Consider the following 25679-nt stretch of genomic DNA (forward strand, 5'->3'; position numbering starts at 1 on the left):
ATGTGACTTTTCTGCGTAAAAATTCTTTAGGAATGACATTTTGCAGGTTTCATGTTTTTGGATCCTATTTATGTAAGCAGACTTTATATTAAGTTGATGTAGAAGTAAACACTGGTTGAACATTGCCCTTCAATTGCTAGAAGACCAGTGACTTTATGATGTCAGAGCTACTCTTCAATTGCTAGGAGACCAATGACTTTGTGATGTCACAGCTTTTTGACTTTGAGAACCATGCTAATGGTCTAGAGAGTTTATCTCTGTACGCCAGCCAAGCAGCATTTGAAGTTGGACTGTGTAAAATCAGACAAATGAGGAAAGTATCTGAAGAAAGAGTTCTCTGAGATGGCACATATTCCTTCAGAAATTCAAGATGTGCCTCGTAAAGATGAATCAACTGGTTCCGAAACCTCCATTAGCTCTTCTTTGTGTGATTACACACTTACTGGGGACTCAGTTTTGAGATCTATGATTGAAGAATATGCTTTTCAGGCTTTGGCTGAGGAATTTGGGATAAAATGGCCACGCTACACATTTTCTGTCTCTGAAACAAATGAGTGGAATGATTTTCTTTCACTCACTTTTCCTCAAAAACTCTGGACTCTAGTTGAAAGTGATCAGTTTGAATCTATTTGGTGGGACGAAAGTGGCACTTCTATAGTGATCAATGAAGAACTCTTCAAGAAAGAAGTCTTGGAAAGAAAGGTCCCTTTCAGAATATTTAAAACTGATAGTATGAAAAGTTTAGTTCGCCAGCTTAACCTTTATGGGTTTAGTAAAAAGCGACAAACTTTTCAAAGATCTGCTTCACTACCTGACTTTCTGGAAGAAGAAAACAATGTCTCAGTTTTGAGCAAGGTATTAACATTTTCCACTTATTGGCAATATGTAAGATTAATTCATGTGACTTAGAAAGCATGTTCACATATGTAGCTAAAACTGAATTTAAAATTGAGATAGCAAATTGTTGAAAACATTTTATTTTTTGAAGTTGAGAACAGCTGGAGGGTAAAATATTTGGTATTTAACAAACTCTCCTAGCAACTTGAAACTGGATACTTGTCCTCAAGCTACTTTAACTGGTATTTATTGTATATATACAACATATTTTTTAGCTGAGGAGCATACCTGTTTCTAACACGTAGGGTGTTAAAACTACTAATGGAGATGTTTTATTTGATGCTATTTAATTTGTATCATTAAAGGAATACATTTTTATAGTTCAGCTTTGCTTGTCAGGTGTACCTTGGTTTACAAAAAATAACTAAATGATTGCATCCTTTGATTTTAGTTACAGGTCTACCAAAATCCAAATTTCAAAAGAGATTTTCCCCAACTTTTAGTAAGAATGAAAAGAAGAGTCGGGATTAACAATGTGTTTCCAAAATCTTCATTAGTTCCAGATTACAAGAAGCATGTTAAAGCAAGGGTCAACATAGATGATTGTAACTCTGGTTTTCATTGTGAAACTAGTGGAGAGAGTCCATTTTCAGCTTCTACAAGTTTAAGTGTGCCTTTCACAAAAAAGACACATACCAGCCAGATCGTCCCTAAAACAAGCTCCCTATCTCCACGTGACTTACCTTCTCCATCATCAATATCAGTTAGACAAACAGAACAGAATGTGGTAGATCAACCTTCTGTTTTAAACCAGTTGAGCATTTTTAATTGGCACTCCCATAGCACCTACACTCAAGTAAATGGCCACGTTGAGGACTTTGCTACTACCGCTACCTCTACTTCTCAGAACCACATCGTATCTCCATTTCGGAGCAGTTCTTTTGGACTGATGGTGGAACCTTCTACATTTCCAGATATGTATAACGATATGTCAGTCCATGACAGTCCTTTTCCTAACCAGCAACAGAGAGGCAACTCAAGGTCCCCAGTGCCAACGATCGCTTATACATCCACCTCCGCTCTTTCAAGTCAATTCATCAACGATATTCCTTATGTGAAAACCATGCTAATTAAAACTGACCTATCAAATAAGTATCAGCTTATGGAACCTAATGAAGATTAAAATTTATGTTGGGAGATGTCAACAAATACCTACAATTCTTGTATTTGAACAATAAAGTTACACATTCATCTGCACAGTTTTGTTTTCTATTTTGAAACAATGAAGAGTAAATTAAGGCTTTATTTCAATGTCTGGCTATTCTTCTGCACTCTTTTATAAACTCTTCAGTTCAAGAAAACATCCATTAGGCATCCTAGGTAAATGGCACCTAATCTATTGTTTGTAAACAAGAAAATGAGAGCAAAGGGAAAAGAGTTAATGGATGTAAAGTGATTTGGGAAATCATCCCTGCTGAAATGAATGGGTGTCTAAATGAGGATGGTACGGGTGAAGGAAGAGATACAAATACAATTTAAAAAAGTACACATACACAGTACGTACCTTATTGCATTCACAGTTACATGATATTCTTTTAGGTACAGGTAGAGTCTTAAGATGAAGAAGGAAATGATGCCCCGCTCCAATATTCTTGCCTGGAGAATTCCGTGGAATGAGGCTCCTGGTGGGTTGCTGTCCATAGGGTCGCACAGAGTTGGACACAGGTGAAACGACTTAGCAGCAGTAGAGTCTTAAGACATTAGACAGGAGATTGTCTTCATTATAGAAATTCATTTCATACTTGAAAATATAGATATTGTAGCATGTCCAAAATTAGGATAACTGTTATACCATCGCTGTGATACCAAAGATTACAGGACATGATCAGTTACTGGAACATGCTCAGCACAAGATAGGATTTTACAAGTGGTATTGTATAGGGTCATTTTAGCTCTGCTGTCCTTAAAGCATACTTTTATTTCCCGCCACGGTGATTCCACCCTATATTTTCTAATGCATATGTAGATTTTGTTTATCTGTTCCCTCAGAGACAAAATAAATTCCTGTAGTGATTACAGCACCTCAGGATGGTTAAGTTCTTTGAAGACAAGATATTTGTTTTCCATAGTAGCTTCATTATCATTTTGTTACACCGTTCTTCTGGAGCTACAATCACACACACACTGCTTTCAGACATGCTAAGCCCCTTCTTACAACTTTGCCTCAACCCTTTCTTGTGGATGGAAGGAACCTCTGTTCACCCTCCTACCAAGGTGAGCACAGGTATCAGGTCTTCAATGTGTTTTGCGTCTACCCTCTTTTCTTTATGTATCTTTCACATCAGCTAAAACGTAGACCATGCAAATGACATTTGGTAAGTACTTACTGAATTATCAATAATGAAAAGTAATCACCAATCCAATGCTATATACACTACTCAACAACATCCTATAACCTGCACTATTACCATAATTGGCCTTTCCTACTTACTGAGAATATTTTCTCCATTGAGAAATATATATATATATTTACATGAATGTGAAATGTCGGAATTCAAATTATAAAATGATTGCTGCTCTTATGAAGTTTACAGTCTATAAGAACCCATACTAAGCATGTTGTTTCAGGCCGCAGTTCCCTAAAATTCAGTAGTAGTTATAGAGATACTTATGAAAAAACAAACAAACAAAAAAAAGGAATCATTCCTGATAATCATCTAGAAAAGTAATGGAGTAAGGAGGGATCAAAATCAATGGCTGATCCTTCATATAGTTCACAACGAAATACAACGAGCAGAGTGTCTGCCTTTGGACTATGCAGACTGTCATGAACACTACCTAGGGATCTTGGCAATCTGCACTTTGTGGACGTTCCTTTAGACAGTGACAGCTGTGGAATATTTGTGTAGAAAAGGGAGGTGTCCACACAGCACACTCTTTTTCTTTCACTGAAAGTTTTCATTGAATTTGGCTGAGAATACTGTGCTTTAGAGAGGTAAGCATTTTGCAGCCATTGTAAGAGTTATTGAAATCGGTGTCCTTAGTTATCATTTCAAGCCCAAAGTCCAATGGTCTGGTTTTCGGTTTCAGGCATTTTACTATGTAGTCAAATTGCATGCTTTGAGAAATAGCACCTTAAAAGCAATCATGTCTTCTATTTCATTGCCGTGTACTGATTATCCCTTCTCACTCCCTTTTATCTTTTTTCCTGTTCTGTTTTGAGTGGCAGGTCCTTCTCAAAAAGAACAGGATTAACTCCCTTAGTGCTCTGTGGTAAGTGGGAAAGGCATGCATAAGGGCAGTCACTATATCATGTGGCAAAACTACTGTTTTTGTTCCCTCCAGAAAACATGTTATTAAACTATACCTCAATTGCCCTACCATGGGAAGCCTGGTTACATGATACATTAGCTTGGTGATCAGTTCCCATATGGCTTTATCATATCAGTACCTTTAATTCTCAAAAGTTGATAGAGAAAATAGCTCAATACCTTAGGGAAATATTGTACAAGAGTTCAATTTTCTTTCCTTTACTTATTTATTTTATAATTGGTGCCTAAAATAGTAAAAGTTAGAACAAAAATGTAAGTGAGTTAAACACAGAAGATTGAGACAAGAAGTAGAAATTTGATGGGAGAAGGTCAGAGGATAAAATTGGATGCTTAAAATTTAACAAGCAAATGTGTAACTGCAGGGCCGAAATAGGTAAATATGACTTCAGTATTGTTACCCTACAAATTATTTTCATTTTAGCAAATCACAGAATAGTCTTACATGCAAAATATTTTAAGATCCCATGGAATGCACAACAAAGTTATATCTTTTAAAACATTCTGATTTAAAAAGTCACTAGAGAGAAATCATTCAAGTACAAAATAATTTCCAAAACTAAGCCGAGAGACGTAGCAGAGGAACTCTGGGAAGCTCATAGGTGTCCTTCAGCGAGTCCTTGGGTTTTCTTTTCTTTTTGTAATTGTGTTTAAGCATATCAGATCATGACTGTGCTTGTGTGTGTGTGCATCAGATTAAAAATGTGTTTGTGAATGTATGTCTGGGCTCTCTTTTGGACTTTTCTGTTAGAAATTTCTGCTGAGGAAATAATTCATTCAAAAATATAAACAGGCAGAAATTAAAATGCTCATTCAAAAGTCTTTTTTCTTTTCAAAGTGCAAGACAAATGGATGTGTCAAAGGTTGAAAGCATTTCAATAATAACCAAGCTACTCCATCCAAACATAATTAAAAACCCTGGTGCTCTCCCAATCAGCCTAGCAAAAGATGCGTGGGACCTTAATGTTTATTATGTCTGGCCATAACAAAACACCCAGCCTCTAATATGGCAGTACCACAGAAGGCCATGTAGAGGCCTGGAGTTTCATCCGGGCCTTCCTTTAATAGGATATGACCTTCCTATAGGAAGCATCACACTCACCAGTAATAAACACACTTAGGCATCAAATGAAACTAAGAACGAAACCTGGAATTCTGTTCCCACATGGTGGAAGTCACCTTCCCCCTTCCCAAGTGGATGAGATAGACAGTTAAATTAAAAGGAAGTTATAACATGGCTCACATTCTTCTTACATAATACCTGAACTATCCAAGCCCCACCTCGCTGCTAACAAGCAGGTCGTCTGGCCTCAAATCTGTGTGACCATCATCATATAAGAATTTTATGAATATTTGAGATGCATTGATAGTGCGTATCTGTAAAGCCAAAAGTCTTGAGATCTGATTCAAATGAGAAAACTGTACTCCCTATCTTCAGTTTTATGGGGATTTCATATGCATTCACACACTTCCACAATGCTCAACCTTCATCTGAAGACAAAAACTGTGACATTGAGAGAAGAGGAATGGTCTATTCACAGAGAAGGCCAGTGGTAAAGTCAAAATGGATTCAGTTTCCTACCTACATACATGCTCAGTGATGTAACCCCTTGTAAGCATTCCTAAGGGTGACTAAGATACACAAGTCAAAGATGCTTCTCCCAGGATTACAGAGTTTGATTGAAAGGCTATAAGTTTGTTTACCTCTCACCCCATCCTTCAGATCACATACCATGACTGTTAACACATCAAAAGATGGGCAGCTCTGCACATATTTAGAGACAATGCCTGCTTCTGCCTAAGACCAAGGTTGTAGATCCAAGTGGCATATAGGGTAAGGTTTCCATCTCAGGATACCACATGACACCTGACAAGTTCTCCTTCTCTGGAAAGCTCTCAAAAGACATTGTGAGAAGCATGTTTTGAGGGAATGAAACCAACAAGAGTTGTGTTCTTTCTAATTATCCTCAGTCTCACTTATCATCACATGTACAATGACAAAGTCCCCCAAGCACTGCCAATACCAATTTTTTGATGTTGTTCACCACTCAGTCTTGTCTGACTCTTTGCGACTCCATGTACAGCAAAAACCCTGGGTTCCCCTGCCTTTCAAATCTCCAGAGCTTTCTCAAATGCATGATTTTTGAGTCGGTGATTCTTTGCAGCCATCTCACCCTCTGTCGTTCCCTTCTCATCCTTCCCTCAATCTTTCCCAGCGTAGTTAAGGTGCTTAACAAAGAAATTATTTCAAGGGGCCCAGATTCTTTCATCTTCCCATAGGTAGAAAATATCTCAATCCATTCAATTGATGTGTCCTGATTTTATTTTGTTAACCATAATATTTGGACAACCTCCACACCTGATCGTTGTACCAAAACTTCTGTAAAACCTGGCTCCTCCCATCCTTCTTCAGAGCAGCATTTTCACATTACTTGAGAAGTTGCTCCACATGATTAAAACCTTCTTAGGATGAAAGCCCTGATGAAGAACCATAATTAGTCCCTTTTAGGCTATGCATTTTTCTCAGTCATTAGCACACATTCTAGAATTAAAAAAAAAAAAGAAAAAAGGATTCTTGTGCAGCATCTCAGCTTTAGCCTATGTTTACTAATTCCTGCCTACCAATGTTCTGAAACTCAAAGGCTTGCTCCTACTTATTAAAACCTGAGGGAATTTATGTTTTCATTAATTTGTGGCATCAATTTAGGAAAACATATAACCATACATGTTTATATTATTTTAAAAACATCTTCTTTACTTTTAGAAACAATGACAAGGGTCAAGTGAATGGACACCTAAGTGTAGAGCCTGAATTTATTCTGGGTAACTTAGCTCTGTATTTTAAGTTCTTTTTTTGTTGTTGTTGTTGTTGTTTTTTCTTTGTCTATACATACTAAAGCAGTCCCGGTTACACATTTTCCATGACACGCACTGTGATGCTGTTCTTGTCACTTGCACAATTTGGCTGAGGACTGATTTTCTAGCTTCACTTGAAACAAAACGATTGAAATTTGGAGTATAAGAAATATACACTGTTGTGTTTGTTTCTGCTGCATAGTAAAATAAATCAGTTATTAGTGAATATAGCTGAGCCTCCCTTTTGAACAGTCCTCCCATATCCCTCAGGGGTCTGCTCTCCTAGCGCACCACACACTCCACTAAAGCATTTCATAGCACTGAGCAGGAACTCCTCATTAGCTGTCTACTACATATTTGGTATTTTACATCTGTCAGTGCAATTTGTTCAATTCATTCCATTCTCTCCATCCCACTCTGTGTCCACAAGTCTGTTTTGTATGACTGCATCTCTTTCTACCTTCCAAACGGATTCTTCAGTACCTATTTTAGAGATTCCATTTATATGCATTAATATTCAATATTTGCCCTTCTGTTTCTGAATTATTTCACTGCATCATAGGCTCTAGATTCATTTGTAACTCTACAAATAATCCAATTTTGTTTCTTTTTATGGGTGAGTAATTTTTCATCCTATATATGTAACATAGCTTCTTTATCCATTTTTCTTTCCATGGGCACTAAGGTTGCTTCCCTTTATTGGTTATTATAAATGGTGTTATAATGGTTACTGGGGTACATATAATTTTTTAAATTACCATTTCCTTTGAGTATATAGCAAATAGTGGGATTGTTGGCTTATATGGTAGTTTTATTCTTGGTTATCTAAAGAACTCCCATAGTGTTAGGCAACGTGGCAGCATTCAATTACATTCCTAACAATAGTGCAGGAGGGCAGGAGAATTCTGTATTCTCTACACCATCTCCTTCATATATTATTATACAATTATACACACACACACACACACACACACACACACACACATATATATATATATATATATATATACACATATATTTACTTCTTTATCTGGTTGTGACAAATGTCATTTGCTGCATGTGGAATCTAGTTCCATGACCAGGAATCAAATCTGGGACCCCTGCATTGTGATCATGGTGCCTTAGCCACTGGACTAGCAGGGAAGCCCCCTGTTGTAGATTTGTTTTTTTTTTTTTGTTTTTTTTTTTATAGGTGAATTGTTTTTTTTTTTTTTTTTTATAAATTTATTTATTTTAGTTGGGGGCTAATTACTTTACAATATTGTAATAGTTTTTGCCATACATTGACATGAATCAGCCATGGGTTTACATGTGTTCCCCTTCCCGGACCCCCCACCCACCTCCCTCCCCATCCCATCCTTCTGGATCATCCCATTGCCCCGGCCCTGAGCCCTTGTCACATGCATCGAACATGGAATGGTGCTCTCTTTCACATATGACAATACACATGTCTCAATGCCATTCTCCCAGAACGTCCCACCCTCACCTTCTCCCTCAGAGTCCATAAAATTGTTCCATGCATCTGTGTCTCTTATTCTGTCTCGCATATAGGGTTATCGTTACCATCTTTCAAATTCCATATATATGCATTAGTATACTGTATTGTTGTTTTTCTTTCTGGCTTACTTCACTCTGTATAATGGGCTCCAGTTTCATCCATCTCAGTAGAACCGATTTGTTTTTATCGATGGCCATTTAGAATGGTATGAGGTGATGCTCCATTGTAGTTTTGATTAGTGTGCCTTTGTTAAGTTGAGGTAGTTTTTGCTATGGTCAGTTTCAGGAGTTTCTATCACAAACACTTGTTAAATTATGTCAAAGGTTTTTCAACATCTGTTGAGATGATCATATAGTTTTAATCCTTCAATATATATTGATATGCAGCTACTGAAGAATGTTTGCATATCGTGGATAAACCCCACTTAATAATGGTGTTCGATCCTTTTAAGGGATTGATGAATTTTCTTGGTCGCATTTTGTTAACTATGTTTGACTCTGTTCATCTATGTGATATTGGTCTCTAAGTTTCCTTTTCTGTGTTATCTTGCTGTCGGTATCAGGGTGATGGTGACCTTGTAGGATGAGTTTGTGGGTTTTCCTTCTACTCTAGAATTGTGGAAGAGTTTCAGAAGCTTAAGTGTTAGCGGTTCTCTCAATGGTTCATAAAACTTCCCTGGAAAGCCATATGGCTTTAATTGTGTTTACTGGAAAATTTTTCCATCACAGTTTCAACATTAGTGTTTCTAATAGCTGTGTTCATATTTTCTGTTTCTTCTTATTTGAATTTCTGAGCGTTTGTCCATGGATTTCAGATTCTAAATTTTATTGACTTATAATTGTTTGTTGTAGTCTCTTCTGATCGTTTGTTATTTCTGTAGTATCAGTTATATTGTCTCCTTTTGTATCACAAATTCTACTGATTTAAGTGTTTTTCTTTTTTTCTTTTTCTTGATAAGTCTGGCTCATGATATATCTTTTTTTTTTTTTTTTCCTCTCCAGGAGACTCTTTTTAATGATATTGACGTTGGCTATTTTTTCATCATTATATTTTCTTTAATTTCTGCTCTGATTTTTTATCATGTTCTCCCTTCTATTCACTTTTAGGAGTTTTGTCTGCTTTTTCTTCTTTCTGTCAATGATTTAGATTTACTGAGGATGAGTTTGGGGGTTGTGCCACAAACCTAGGTTAGGTTGATTACTTGAGATGTGTAGAATTTATCAACTTCACTCTCTTACTGCTTTAGTGTGCATCATAAATTTTAGATAATCATGTTTTAAGTATTATTTGTTTCTAAACTTATTCTTTCATTTTCTCTGAATTCATCAGTGATCGCTTGGCCACATAGAGGTGTAGAGGCGTATTTGTTAGCGGACATGTAATTGTGTATTTTAGAATGACCACCCCTTCCCCCTGGCCAAAGTCTGGTGTAAATCATAGCATTGTGATTCAAAAGAAAAAAAAATGCTTGATACAATTTCCATTATCTTAAATTTACCAAGGCTTGATTTGAGATTCAGTTTGTGATTTATCCTGGAGAGATTTTGTTTTCACTTTAGAAAAATTTATATTCTGCTGTGTTTTTGTGAAATGTCCTGTAAGTACCAAATAACTTTGTCAGGTCTGTTGTATCATTGAACACTTGTATTTCTTGTTAAACTTCAATGTGTAAATAGGAGGATGTTTTCTTTCCAATGTTGTGTTGGCTTCAGCAGGACAACGATGTGTATTAGCCTATAGTATACCAATGTCAGTTTTTTGGTTGTTAATTACTTGTTGTTGCTTATTCATTTTGCCAGGCACTTCAAGAATATTTCTTGTCTTTTCCCTTCTATTTCTGGAATGTTTGATCATCTTTACTATCATTACTCCCAAGTCTTTTTCAGGGAGTGTTCTCATTTCTTCTTTAATTATGCTTTGAGTTTTTCCCATGTCCCTTTGCCCACAACATATTTCTCTGTCTTCACATTTACCTATTCACTGTGTTTACAGTCATTTCTTCCCAGACTTCTGGGTTATTGTTATTGGTCCTAGTGTCCACTCCAAGTCGATAAGGTTGGTCAAGTGGCTAGTGTGGGCTTTGGAGTTGAAGAGATGGCAATTATGTTCTTGAGTCTACAGCTGAGTCTTCCCTGTCTAATGGTGGGACCATATCTGTTTGTGTCATTCGCAGGTATCTATTGGGTTAATCTGACATTAGGCAGTCTATCTGCCAATGATTTGGTTTGTGTTTCTGTCATGCTTGCTGTGAGGCATGAGGCGTCAGCTCTGGGTTGTTCAGGCAGTGGGGTGGAGTGCATTTTAGATTAAAAAGGGAACCTTCATGGAGACTGTCCTAGTTAATATTCACTGTAGACAGGAAGTATGATCCTGGTCTCAGTGCTGGGACCCTGCACGATCAGGGTCAACTTATGTTCAGAGAACCACAATACCATAATAAGTGTTTGAGGAGATTAAAAAAGTAGCATAGATAAATGGCAAGGAAACAAAACCAACAGTAGCACGCACAATAGACACAACAGCGTAGATGGCAGATTCATAGAGAAAATTGATCAAATAAATCTCAAGAAAAAAACAACACCAGAGCAGAGCGACAACTGACAAATAAAGAAAGCAAATATGCTAAGATCAGATACAGCCCCCACAGAATAGCAGAAAATCACAGTTAATATAGAAATATACATCTATTTAAAAATGAAGATGGGCACCATCGGCAAAAGGCACAGAAAATAGGAAACCAAAGTAAAAATAGAAGTATATATACATAAATAAATGGTCAAAATAATCTTAAAATACCAAATCAATATGCAGTAATAAAGAAGCCTACAACTGAGAAAAATAGTGCACTGACAACACAAGAATTCAAAGCATCAGAAGAATAATACATATTGCCTTGTGTCTCATCTGATTAGCATCCTAGTCCCCAACATGAGTCACAGGACAATTGCACCTCTTTTGAAAGCTCTCCAGAGGTGGAGAGAGTTGGACTCTGGATCTCTCTAGGGAGAGCTCAGACTCAAAACTGCTATAACACATGTGCATTCTTACAGCTGCCTGAGGCTGGGCATTTTCTTTCATTTGAACTCTTACTGTCTTTTGATGTATTTCATAGACACAATGTCCGTGTCATCAATCATGTATATTTAATCTGCAGCATGCTCAGCTGGTTGGAAGATATGCTAGCCACTGCCTTAATGGCTCTGTTCCTTGGTCTCAGATGTAATTTTTATCCTTCTTTTACATGTGGTCACCAAAGGAGTCTGCCCTGAGACACTTGTGGAGCACTGGGGTCTCTCTTGGTGAGCACAGGGGGTGGTACAGCTGCTTGGACTGCTGGAACCTGGCAGTGCCAATTATCAATAGGAGATAGCAGCCATGGGCAGAAAATATTTGGCTTTAATGGGATCCTTTTCTATCCTGAGGTTGAAGAAGCATGAGTGGTACTTCTGGCTGGTCTTTTTCTATTGCCTTGTAGTAGCTTTCAAAAGGTGGGAAGAGAAGGAGCTGCAATGGTATCTCTACCTCCTGAGTGTGACACAGCAAGTAAGGTCCTGCCTCTTTGGCAGTTTGGGAATGCTCAACAGGAATTTCCTACAGCACAACTAATTGTACTTGTTCCATCATGCCATCTCCACATAGTCAACAGCAGTCCTCTCCCAGGAGGGCTTTCTAAATCCTCTGTTCCAGCTTCCAGACCCCATGCACACAGATTGAGCTGTATTGCAATTTGGGGCATGTAGGGTCACATCACACATTGTCTGTGTGACTCCTGCTCTATACAGTTTATATTTCATCAGTTGTTTTACCATGCTTCCTTTCAGTCCAAAGTAATTTACCCTTTAGCGAAGGGGCTTGCCTTCTTCTGGAAATCTCTTTCCTGCTTCTCCATCTCCCACCACCCACAAGACAGAGGTTTTTTGTTTTGTTTTGTTTTTTTATAAATTTATTTATTTTAGTTGGGGGCTCATTACTTTACAATATTGTAATAGTTTTTGCCATACATTGACATGAATCAGCCACGGGTTTACATGTGTTCCCCTTCCTGGACCCCCCACCCACCTCCCTCCCCATCCCATCCCTCTGGGTCATCCCATTGCCCCGGCCCTGAGCCCTTGTCTCATGCATCGAACATGGAATGGTGTTCTGTTTCACATATGATAATATACATATTTCAATGCTATTCTCCCAGAACGTCCCACCCTCACCTTCTCCCTCAGAGTCCATGAAATTGTTCTATGCATCTGTGTCTCTTATTCTAAGACAGAGGTTTTGTCTTGCTTCATCTCATCCTCCTTCTCCCATCTTAATTCCTTTCCATCCAGATATGTCTGATATCCACATGGGCCACTCTGGTGACCATGGTATTCTGTTAGTATTGATCTGATGCTCTGGGAGAACTATTTTCAGGCAGTATAAACGTATAATTTGTAATCCATTCATTGAGAAAGATGCATTTCACGTTCTCCTACATTTCTGCCTTTTTGGAACTTATCAGTTTTCCTGGCAAGCTCTGTTATTCTTTTTTTTTTTTCTCTTGATAACAAAACATGAAATATTAGTTGACATGAATTAATCTATGTGATGGGAAGCCCCATTCAAACACACATAATTGGTACAACTTTGACTTCTGACATGCAATCAAGCACATCTTGTTGTTGTTGTTTTTCTACCGTCCTCTCCCTGAAATGTCTGTCAATGAGGGATTGTCGTCAACATGGAGGAATGCAGAACTTTTCCACATAAAATATAATAGCATAATTTGGTTCAAAAAGTCAGCACTTGAATATATCTAGCAATATTTTTTTTTTTATAAATTTATTTATTTTAGTTGGGGGCTAATTACTTTACAATATTGTAATAGTTTTTGCCATACATTGACATGAATCAGCCATGGGTTTACATGTGTTCCCCTTCCTGGACCCCCCACCCACATCCCTCCCCATCCCATCCTTCTGGATCATCCCATTGCCCCGGCCCTGAGCCCTTGTCACATGCATCGAACATGGAATGGTGTTCTCTTTCACATATGATAATATACATGTTTCAATGCTATTCTCCCAGAACGTCCCACCCTCACCTTCTCCCTCAGAGTCCATAAAATTGTTCTATGCATCTGTGTCTCTTATTCTAAGACAGAGGTTTTGTCTTGCTTCATCTCATCCTCCTTCTCCCATCTTAATTCCTTTCCATCCAGGTATGTCTGATATCCACATGGGCCACTCTGGTGACCATGGTATTCTGTTAGTATTGATCTGATGCTCTGGGAGAACTATTTTCAGGCAGTATAAACGTATAATTTGTAATCCATTCATTGAGAAAGATGCATTTCACGTTCTCCTACATTTCTGCCTTTTTGGAACTTATCAGTTTTCCTGGCAAGCTCTGTTATTCTTTTTTTTTTCTCTTGATAACAAAACATGAAATATTAGTTGACATGAATTAATCTATGTGATGGGAAGCCCCATTCAAACACACATAATTGGTACAACTTTGACTTCTGACATGCAATCAAGCACATTTTGTTGTTGTTGTTTTTCTACCGTCCTCTCCTTGAAATGTCTGTCAATGAGGGATTGTCGTCAACATGGAGGAATGCAGAACTTTTCCACATAAAATATAATAGCATAATTTGGTTCGAAAAGTCAGCACTTGAATATATCTAGCAATATTTTTAACGTTCCTGACATTTTCCCGGAGTACACATGCCAGATTTCGGATCTCAAAGTTTGACTCCATTCAGTCGGTGTTGAAGGCCAGAGACTGCCATGGACATAATTTAATTCTTGTAGAAGTAATATGGGAAGTTCACAGGAAACTACCAGTTGTTGTTTGACTACTTGATAAAGAGAGAAAGCAACAACAGCAACAACAACGACCAAAAAAACCAAAAAACAAAACAAAAAAAAAAAACGGGCAAGTGTAGTTAGTGCTTTGATCATAATTATTACTTGATTTTTGGATCATAGAAAAAGCATGGGAATATCATAAAATCATTGTTATCTGCTTAATTGTCCTTGTTAATGACGTGTACACTGTGAAGCATACACACAACCACAACAACAAATTGTGGAAAATTATTAAAGAGGTAAGAATACCAGACCACCTCCTGGGAAATGTGTATGCTAATCAAGGCACAACAGTTAGAATTGGACATGGGGCAATTAACTGGTTCAAAATCGGGAAAGGAATATGTCAAAACTATATGTTGTTACTCTGCTTATTTAACGTCTGTGCAGAGAACATCATGAAAAATAAAATCCTAGATGGATCTCAAGCTTGAAATAAAATTTATGTGGGAGTTATGAATAACCTTAATTAACATGATGACACCACCCGAATGACAGAAGAATAGGAACAAGAAGCCTCTCGATGAAAGTGAAAGAGGAGTGTGGAAAACCTGGATTGATACTCAATATTCAAAAAACTAAGAAAGCGGAATTTGGTCCATCATTTCCAGGCGCATCAATGAAGAGAAAATGAAATCAGTGAAATATTTTGTTTTCTTGACCTACAACACCACTTCGGGCATGGACTGCAGCCATGAAACTAAAAGACCCTGTCCCTTGGATGAAAAGCTTTGACTAATCTATTCCACATATTAAAATGTGAAGACATTCCTGGCAAAGATCTGAATATACAAACTTGTTTACCAACAGTCGTGTATGGAGCTGAGAGAAGGACCACAAGAACCGAGCTTCAAAGCATCAATGCTTTGTAACTGTGGGGCTGGAGAAGAATCTTGAGAGTCTTGTGAAGAGCAGAGAGATCAAAGAAATCAACCATGAAGGGAATTAACCCTGACTATTCACAGAAAGACCGATGCTGATTCTGAAGGGCCAATACTTGGTCACCTGAGGCCAAGAGCCAAATCACTGGAAAGAACCTGATGCTGGGAAATATTGAGGGCAAGAGGAGAAGGGAAACACCGCAGACGGGATGGTTGCAAGGCATCACCGAATCGATGGATATGAATTTGAGCAAACTCTGCCTTATCCCAATGAAAGAGAGCCCAGTATAATGCAGTAAATGATCTTAGAGTGTCAGACACAACAGAACATCAAAAATTAAGTGTAGGCACGGCTTGTGGGATGGTTCATAAAGCATATTAATCTCTCATAGTACATAGTGTGATAAGTGAGATTGAGGACAGTGAGAAAGCACAGAGTTCTTGTCAGTTTCCTTCCTATCCTCCCTCAAAATATACTTTTTACAAAGACTTTGGAGAGCTCTCCAGGGATGGAAAATTTCTGCAAAGTCATGAGGAATGCTGAGATGGAACCCTTACCCCACATACCACTTGAATGTACAACCTTGGTCTTCTGCAGCAGCAGACATTGTCTCTAAGTACTTCCCAGACCTCCCCATTTTTGGAGGTGTTAGCATGCCTGGTATGTTACCTGAGGAAGAAGATGAGAAGTAAAATATAATTAAAATATCTCAATCAAGCTCTGTAATCCTGGGAGCAGCATCTTTGACCTATGCATGCTAGTATCCCTTAGAAATACTTATATGGGCTGACTTTGCTGAGCATATAGGGAGGTAGGCCACCTGCTTCATTTTTACTTTCCCTATTGCCTTCTCTGTGAAGAAGCCATTCCTCTTCTCTTAATGTTGCAGTTTTTGTCTACACATGAAGGGTGAGGATTGTGAAGGTAAGGAAATGTATATGGAAGCCCCATGAAATTGAAGACAGAGAGTACAAAGTTTTCCTCTTCGAGTCAGCTCTGAAGTCTTGTGGCCTTTTAAAGACACGCACTATCAATGCATATCAAAATAAATTATATTGATAAAATTCTTATTGGCTGGTTGCCACAGACAGCTGAAGCCAGAAGTCCTGTATAGTCAGCAGCTTAGCAGTGGGGCGCGGATTGGAATTTGAAGATATTAGGTGAGAAGAATATGGATGTTATACCTTCTGTCTATTTTAACTCTCTTTCTGATACTCTTGGGCATGGGGAAGGTATGTTCCACCTTGTAGGGACAGAATTCCAAATGTCATTCTTTGTTTCATTTGATTCCCAAGAGTATTTTTCATTAATAATGAATGTGCAGCCTACCTGCTCTCCATCATTTTTAACAGTATCTTCCTGGCTAGGAAGGGAGGGAATATCCCATTACATGGTGATCTGATTGAAAATCCACATGTCGAATTAGCCTTCTCTGTCACTGCCATAATAGAGGTAGGCTGTTTTGTTATTGTGAGATAGTAGACATCTAAGGTCCCTCTCAACTTATTCTTGGCTAACTGTGAGAGTTCCAGAGTTTTTAGCTGTTTTACTGAAGTAGCTTGATCATTAACTAATTGTTCTCAATCTTTTCAATTCACCCCTGTGAACAGAGAAAGTAGTCTTTTCTAAGGTCATTTTCATTTGTATTTCATTTCCCTATTTGTATTTCTGGGTTAATCATTTTTTTTCAGGGAAAAAATCTGTAAAGTGGAAGTCAAAAAGAACACCCAGACATACACAAACACATTTTATTCCTATGCACACACACAGAAGCCCTGCCACACTCTTATGTGCCCAAATCACAAATAACAGGAAAAAAAAGAAAAGAAAATTGAGAATTCTTACTCAGGGACTCTTACTAATTCCATTTTTTTTTTCCTCTCTCTCTCTCTCTCACACTTTTTTTTTCCCTTGACCAAATGTGGGAAATTATTTTTCTAGTTAAATGGTTTCACGCTAGTGACATCCTAAACAAGACCACTTTAAAAGATGCATCTTTGTTCTACATCTCAGGGTATCTTAGAATATTTTGTATATAAGACTATTCTGTGATTGGTAACATAAAATGATATTGTCGGGAAACAGTATTGAAGTCACACTGACCTTTGTGTCCTGCATTTACCTATTTTCTTGTTATACTTTAAGCATCCAATTCCATCCTCTGATCCTACCCGTCATGTTATCTGTCTTTTTCTCAAAATTTATGCAGTTTTGTTCCAGAAATTTTCTTTTGCACTTTTACTATTTTAGACACCAGACTTAAAAAAATGGAATCATGCACGTTGTCTAACTAATGTACTGACCTATATTTTCTTAATGTTATCAGGATTGTAAACACTGATACAATAAAGACATATAAGAATAGATCAAAGTTTTAATGTGTCATGAAATGTGAGGACGTAACCAGGTTTCCCTAGGTAGGATGATTGAGACACAATTTGATAATATGTGCAATAATTTGATAATATTCAGGAGTGGATAGAAACACAGGTTTGTCAACTTGAGATATCTTGATGCCCATAGCCATGGCTTTTAATGGATATCCCAAAGATCTATGGAGATTAATCCTGTTATCTTTGAGAAGGATCTTTCACTCAAGGTAGACTATGAAAAGAAGCTGAAAGGGAGTCAGAAGGAATAGTCTGCACAAGGCAAAGAAATAGAAGGTTCAATCACATTTGTGTTGATTGTGCTCAAAGCACGTACATTTGCCTACACATCAAGATGCTTGAAATCTAAACTGAGGCCATTTAACTTAGTGCTTGAAATGATAATTAAAGACACCAATTTCAGTGACTCAGATGTGCTGCAAAATGCTTAATTCTCTAATGCATAGTACTCTGACCTGCATTTTAAAGACAATTTTCAGTGCAAGAAAAAAAAAAGTGCTGCTGTGAATGTGCCCTTATCTACACAGATTTCCCAGGCCTCACTGTCAATTAGCTGGAAGAATGAGAATGATGACCTTAACTTGGTGTTGCCCTATGTGGAGTAGCACACAAACACACGGACATGACTCCATGTTTCCACCACTGTCTAAAGGAATGGCTACAAGTTGAGATTGCCCACAGTTCTAAATAGAGCTCATAAGAGTCTGTATAGAACAGACCAGCAAGCAGATATTCTGCTCAGAATATTTCATTGCACAGTATATTAAGGAGCAGCCATTGACTTTGGGCCATGTTTTCTCCATGACTTTGATAGATGATTAAACTGAATGCTTATTCTTTGTTTTATATTTATGTATAATTGCTATTGAATTTTAGGCAAGTGCAGGCTGAAACAAAACGCTTAAAATGGGTTCTAATAGACTGCAAATTTGCTGAGAGCATACAATCATTTTATAATTTGAAGTACCTCATTTGTCTTTCACATAAATATAATACGTATTTGATAAAGGAAAACATTCTCAGTCAATTATAAGGGTCAATTATAGCAATAGTGGAGGATATGGGATTTTGTTGAGTAATGAATAAAGCTTTTGATTGGTTATTACATCTCTTTATTGCTAACTCAGGAAGTACTTAAAACACGTCATTTGGAAGGAGCTATATGTTTGCTGATGTGCAAGATACATAAGTAAAAGTGTGTAAACACATAGAAGGCCTGATATCTGTGCTTACTTTGGTAGGAAGGCTAACACATTCGCCTTCCAGCTGCAAGAAAACGTTGAAGCAAAGTTGTGAGAAGAGACTTAGCATGCCTGAAAATAGTTTGCCTTTCATAGCTACAGAAGGACAACGAAAGAGGAACTTAGTGAAGCTACTAAGGCAAGCAGATATCAGGTCATCCAAGAACATCTGAACCAAACTGAGGTGTTGCATTCCACAGAAGGATGTAAGTCTGTCTTTACAGGAACAGGAAAGTAATATCAAATTATGCATTTGGAAATATAGGGTGAAATCCTGTTGGTAGGCAATAAACACACGCATTAAAGACAGAAGAGTAAAAGTGACTCTTTATAATACCATACTATTTTATGCCATGTTACAATTTTTCACTCTGTCATCTTCTCTCTGATATTATTATGCTGATCATGATAACTGAGCAGGCTACACCACATATATTTTCAAGTGTGAAACATAGTTTCTAATGGAGACAACCTCATGTCTAACCTCTCTTTATTTTAAGTGACAGAATAGGATGCACCTGAGACAGCTATAAGGTATATATTGTGCATTTGCCTTGCCTCAGTTAGATTTGTATCTGTTATTTCTCCCGTATCATCCTAATTTTGATATCCATTCAGATCAGCCTGGATGGTTTCAAAAGTCACTTTATCCATTACTTCTTTTCCCTTTACTTTAATTTCCTTTTTTTAAAAAACAAGTGATTGTTTAATTTACATGGGATACATATCAAAAGTTTTCTTGAACTGAAGTCTTTATATTAAAGCACTGTCCAATAGTCAGACATTGAAGGAAATTCTAATTTTACTCTTATTAAAAAAACAAACTATGAATATGAATATATACCTTATTGTTCAATTAAGAGATGTAGGGATTTGTTAACATGTACCAACATTAATTTCACTCTTCATTATCCTGCATATTTGACACATATTTGTTAGATCGGTTGTAATTAGGATAATTTCCATATAAGGAAGATGGTTGATGAGTTAACCTTGAAAGAGAGGCAGCAGATGTATCAGCGGTCATTGGCACTAGGAACCATGAATTGCCTGCATGTTCCAGCTTAGAGAAAGTATCATATAGGGCTCACATATCTCTGTATGTAACTGGAAAGTTAGACATCTCAACCATTAGTCCAAAATAACTGCTCTGCCATGGCGATAAGATGTGATACTGTGAAGTAGAGGTAGTCATAGTAGCAAAATTCTCAATATGATCTTTTGTTGGATGTAGCTGCTATGTGAGTGTTGATGGAAAAATGTTCAAGTGATTGTAAACCATAGGTTGATCTATCACAGTTTGCGCTGGTGTTCTAACTGACGTTAATGATGGAGAAGAAAAATCCCTTTGATTTGGGGCACTTGTATTACCAGTTATCTGGCTAGTAGAAGGTTTTCGTATGAAAGGCACACTTAAACGTGTTGAACCTGAAAATACACTCCTCTAGTTTCAGAAAGAAAAGCATATTTATGATAATCCACATTGCTCCTTGCTTTAACATGCTTCTTCTTGTAATCATGAATTAATGAAGATACTGGAGAGACATTTTTAATTCCAGTTTATTCTTTTTCTTCTTACAAAAAGCTGGGCATGGACTCGTTTAAAATTCAGATTATGATAGAAGTGCATCTAAAACTCAAGAAGAAAATTTAATGACTTTTTAAAGCACGGTAAAACAGAAAAGCATAGCTCAACTACAAAACTGATTCATTTAAGCATACAAAGTTAATAGCATCTAAACACCTCCATTAGCAGTTTTAAATACATACATATTAGAAGTTACTGCGTTCCACAAGTAAAATCATGTTGTATATCTACAGTAAGTTCCACTTTCAGTGGCTTCAAGATTTGTGTCTTGTTGAAACTTGCTAGGAAATTTTTGAGATCTCAAATGTTTTGATATCCAGCTGTTCTCAACTTAAAAAAAGAATAAAGAAAAGAAAAAGAAAAAAGAAAACAAAAGTCAATAACATGTTTTCTCAGTTTTAAAGTCAGTTTTAAGTACCCATGTGAACACACTCACTGGGTCACATGGATTAATCTCATACATTGCTGAACTAAGTGAAAAAAAATATGAACACCATATTCAAAACAGAGATTTTTTTTTTCTGCCAGAAAGTCAGCTACTGAAGGAGATCTTTGAAAAGTTTGTCGTATTTTACTAAACCCATAAAATTTAAGCTGTTGTACTAAATTTTTCATATTATCGGTTTTAGATATCTTGTGAGGCGGCCTTCCTGGTGGCTCAGACACTAAAACGTCTGCCTACAACGCAGGAGACCCGGGTTTAATCCCTGGGTCGGGAAGATTCCCTAGAGAAGGAAAACGCAACACACTCGAATACTCTTGCCTGGAAAATCGCATGGACGGAGAATTCTGGTAGGCTACAGTCCATGGGGTTGCAAAGAGTCAAGAGCTCTTTCTTGACGTCTTTTCATTGATCGTGAAGAGCTCTTTCTTGACGTCTTTTCATTGATCGCTATAGAAAGGTCACTCCCACCCCAACAAATAGATTTAAGCTGATCACTTTCAACTATATTCCAACGTTTTTGAGGAAATGTGAGTGAAGGAAAGTCATCTGATTCACCTGGATCAGAGATAGAAAATGTATAACATGGTTCTTTTATCACAAATTCTTCAGACAAAACCTGAAAAGGATCTTCTTCAATCAGAGACCTCAAGATCAAGTTCCCAGTAATTGTGTGATATCATGAAGGAGATCTAATGCAGTTTTCTGAACCAACTGATGCATCTTTAGGAAACACATCTTTAATTACTGAAAAATACTACGTGCCATTTCAAATCATTCTGCAGATACTTTTCTAATTTGTCTGATTTTACACAGTGCAAATTCAAATAATGCATGACTACACTACAAAGCTAATCTCTCTAGATCCTCACAGATCATCACTGTTTCTCAATCTGAGCAACAGTGACATCACACATCACTGGTTTCCTAACAGTTAAAGGGTAACACTCAGCCAGTGTTTACTTCACTACGAAGTAAATTATATCAACCTAAAATATAGGCTGCTTAGTTAAATAGAAACCACAAATATGAAACTTGCAAAATTTCATTCCTCAAGAAATTTTACACAAACAAGTTACATCAATAAGTCTACTTGGTTCTTGAAATAAAAGTATTGTATCCCTCTTTGGTACACACACACTTAGAAGTCAATACTTTTACCAAAAAAACTTGGGTGTGCTCTCTTGTGTGCAGTAAAGCCAAACAACTGACTGTGAGCTGTGGTGAAAGCAAGTGTAGTGTAGTGTTTTTTGTAGGCCCAAGCAAGGAGTATTCTTTGGCATTGCCTTTCTTTGGGATTGGAATGAAAACTGACCTTTTGCAATCTTGTGGGCACCTCTGAGTTTTCCAAATTTGCTGACATATTGAGCGCAGAACTTTCACAGCATCATCTTTTAGGATTTAAAAATGGAATTGCATAATTACCACTAGCTTTGTACACAGTGTTTCTTCCTAAGGCCCAATTGGCTTCACATTCCAGGATACATGTCTCTAGGTGAGTGATCACACCATGGTGACTATCTGGGTTATGGAGATTTTTTTGTACAGTTCTGTGTATTCTTGTCACCACTAATTAATGTATTTTGCTTCTGTAAGGTACATACCATTTTTGGTCCTTTTTCAAGCCCATTTTTGCATGAAATGTTCCCTTGGTATCTCTGATTTTCTTGAAGAAATCTCGAGCCTTTCCCATTCTATTGTTTTCCTCTATTTCTTTGCACTGATCACTGAGGAAGGCTTTCTTAACTCTCCTTACTATTCTTTCGAATTGTGCATTCAAATAGGTATATATTTTCTGTTCTCCTTTGCTTTTCACTTCTCTTCTTTTCACAGCTCTTTGTAAGGTCTCGTCAGGCAGCCATTTTCCTTTTTTGTATTTTTTTTTTCTTGTTGGGATGGTCTCGATCCATGTCTCCTGTACAATGTCATGAACCTTCATCCATAGTTCATCAGGCACTCTGTGTATCATATATAGTCCATTCAGTTTGTGTCTTACTTCCACTGCATAATCATAAGGGATTTGATTTATGTCATACCTGAATGGTCTAGTGGTGTCCCCCACTTTCTTCAATTTAAGTCTGAATTTGGCAATAAGGAGCTCATGATCTGAGCCACAGAGAGCTTCTGGTCTTTCTGTGCTGGCTCTATGAAGTTTCTACATCTTTGGCTGCAAAGAGTATAATGGAGTTCATGATCTGAGCCGCAGTCAGCTCCTGGTCTGTGGATTAGATTAGCAATTGGATCAGATTGCCAGTTGCCGAACTCTAAGCTTTCACCTTTTCTGCCTCAGAGAACAGTGTATGCGATAGATACTATTTAAGCTGTTAGAGCTGAATTATGGAATGAATGTGGGCCTGCAAAGCTCTGTCTTCTATTTTTTCCTTTCCCTGCAAGCTTCATAATCAAGACATCTCCCTGGAACTTCTAAACTCTTTCATATAGAGATATTTTCAATAGCAACCACTTGGTCATTTTGCTCCTTAGAAGCCTTCTTACTTGTACTTATCTAATTCTGTGCACATCACTTTGTAATAGGACATGCAGTTTAGAGGTTGGCCTTACTGCCAAGATTGGGCTTCTCTGATAGCTCAGTTGATAAAGAATCTGCCTGCAATGCAGGAGACCCCGGTTCAATTCCTGGATCAGGAAGATACACTGGAGAAGGGATAGGCTACCCACACCAGTATTCCGGCCTAGAAGATTCCATGGGCTGCTGAGTCCATGGGGTCACAAAGGCTCAGACATGCCTGAGCAACTTTCTCTTTGACTTTAGAGCCTGGATTACTAGCAGCAACCATTAAAGGAATCATTCAGTAGGACAATTGGACCCTGGACTTGGACTTTGAGTATGGCGGCTAGTCAGTGAAATACCTGGTATTCTCTTTGTCCTTGATGTGCACGGCTCAGACAATAAGATATCTGCCTGCAACGTGGGAGACCCAGGTTCAATTTGTCAAGATCCCCTTGCAAAGGAACTGTCTACCCATTCCAGTATTCTTGGCTGGAAAATACCATGGACAGAAGAGCCTGGTGGGGTCCAGTCCATGAGGTCGCCAAGATTGGGCACCACTGAGCAACTGACACTTTCTAATTCCTATAATATGTGGATGTGGCTTGCTTCATGGCAAATTTTAGTGGTCCAAGGGTCAGTGGTAGCCTCTGTTTCAGGCATACAGTAAGTAGGAAGACCAGCGGTAAAAAACGAGAAGCAGTGTGGCCTGCTGGGTAGAACACACCAGACTATACTTATTATAGTGCACCACTCAGGTTACTTTCACTAGGCATCCCTCAACTCCATAAACCCTGGCCACTAATTTTTGTGAAAAGTTTCCTGTTCTGGAAAATTGCCTTTGGTCATATGAAAGCTTCCTCACCCAAGAGGTGAAATTCCCACATCTGTGGGTGAGATTTGGACTGAGTGACACGGAAGTAAATGTCTTAATACAAAGTGAGATAAAGCCTGGTGTAACTTGGTCTCTGCTTGACATTAGATTTTGTTTCCCCTCTGCTATACCCTGTTTCCCTCATTCCATTTCTTCTGGAAAACCCTCACCATTGAGTCCTCTGAGTAACAAAGATGGGCTCTGCTTTTAGGAAATCTGATGGAAAACATTCCCACCACAGAATAACAACTACCATTCGTCAAGAAAAGGAACGGGAAAAATATTCATACTCTAGCCTCAATTTCTCTTACGGTGAAATGCCATTGTCTGCTGCTATTTACTATCCTTTGTACAGACCTGTGAGATTACTTTGTTTGTATGTTTTTATTTTTATTTTTTCCTTTTTGATGTTCCTTGGCCACATAAGTCATGGAAAGATAAGCTTTTCTTAGAAGCTGATGATTTTTTTTAGCTGATCTTGAGATGGACACCCAAAGTTGGTGGTTTTAACTTATAAACAATATACTTCCTTTTTTTCAAGGGATAGGATCTTAATAATCTGTCTTCAAGTCCAGAGTTTATCAAGAATAGTAAGGTTAAACATGTTTCTTATCGATTCCACTATTTAGGTTGTATGTTTCAAACACAGACCTCTATTCCAGAAGACAACTGAATAAAATCCCAAGCGAAATAGACTTGGGAGATGATCGTCTATTCCAGTCAGAGAAGACAATCTATCAAAGTGCATTGAACAGGTCAATCTAAAATAGTAGTCTAATAACAATCTGTAAAGTCAGAAAAAGCTGCATGAGGAAGTTAAAATAAGATCTCATAGGCATTAACAGACAAGAGAAACCAAGGGGAGCAGTAGAATGGCATAGGCCCAGATGGTGAGACTAAGAAGAAAAGAGCACAGATTGAAAGGTCGGTGTGATTGAAGAATAGACTTAAAGAAACAACGTGAAGACTGAGAATAAGGTAGAATCCAGAGTCCTCATAGGCTCTTCTCAAGATCTTGCTTTCCATCACATGGCTTAGCTGGTGAGTGACAATTTTCTCTGATTATAGCAAGGTAGACAGTGTCCGAGGAACATACGTGGATGCTAGAGAATGAATTGCAGTCCCTTGAGTCATCTGCAGTTGAGAAATCTGCACATTTTGTGCCAGGTGAGTGTCAATAAAGACAATGATATGTGGCTGAATCTAAAGCATGATAAGGGGTAAAATTAACAACACTGAGGTATGGATAGGGTGAAGTGCATTAGAAAAGGAAGTAGTCAAGAATGAATAGTAGTATCAATCACAGGAGAGAATTTGTGTTGTTATTCAGTCAGTAAGTCATACCCAACTCTTCAGAACCCCATGGACTTTAGCCTGCCAGACTTCT

At 37.8% G+C, this 25679-nt stretch overlaps 1 protein-coding gene and 1 pseudogene across 1 annotated transcript; both read left to right on the plus strand.

Annotated features, from left to right (window-relative positions):
• The first annotated feature begins 218 nt into the window (after positions 1-218).
• LOC145537592 (heat shock transcription factor, Y-linked-like) lies at positions 219-2094 on the plus strand. Its single transcript, XM_081568287.1, has 2 exons — positions 219-855; positions 1289-2094. Exons 1-2 carry the CDS (start codon positions 343-345, stop codon positions 2018-2020), a joined length of 1245 nt encoding a protein of 414 aa, XP_081424413.1. The 5' UTR covers positions 219-342; the 3' UTR covers positions 2021-2094.
• A 23298-nt stretch (positions 2095-25392) lies between these two features.
• Positions 25393-25679, plus strand: part of LOC145537562 (MYND-type zinc finger-containing chromatin reader ZMYND8-like) — a 43029-nt pseudogene continuing 42742 nt past the window's right edge.

Source organism: Giraffa tippelskirchi, chromosome Y (genome assembly GCF_054371585.1).
Source record: "Giraffa tippelskirchi isolate mGirTip1 chromosome Y, T2T-mGirTip1v1.2.pri, whole genome shotgun sequence".
Taxonomy (NCBI): domain Eukaryota; kingdom Metazoa; phylum Chordata; class Mammalia; order Artiodactyla; family Giraffidae; genus Giraffa; species Giraffa tippelskirchi.

Bases quoted from the DNA above. Each gene is read 5' to 3' on its own strand.
- LOC145537592 (XM_081568287.1), top strand. From the start codon at position 343: ATGGCACATATTCCTTCAGAAATTCAAGATGTGCCTCGTAAAGATGAA. The intron at 856-1,288 runs GTATTAACATTT...CTTTGATTTTAG, and splicing joins ATGTCTCAGTTTTGAGCAAG to TTACAGGTCTACCAAAATCC.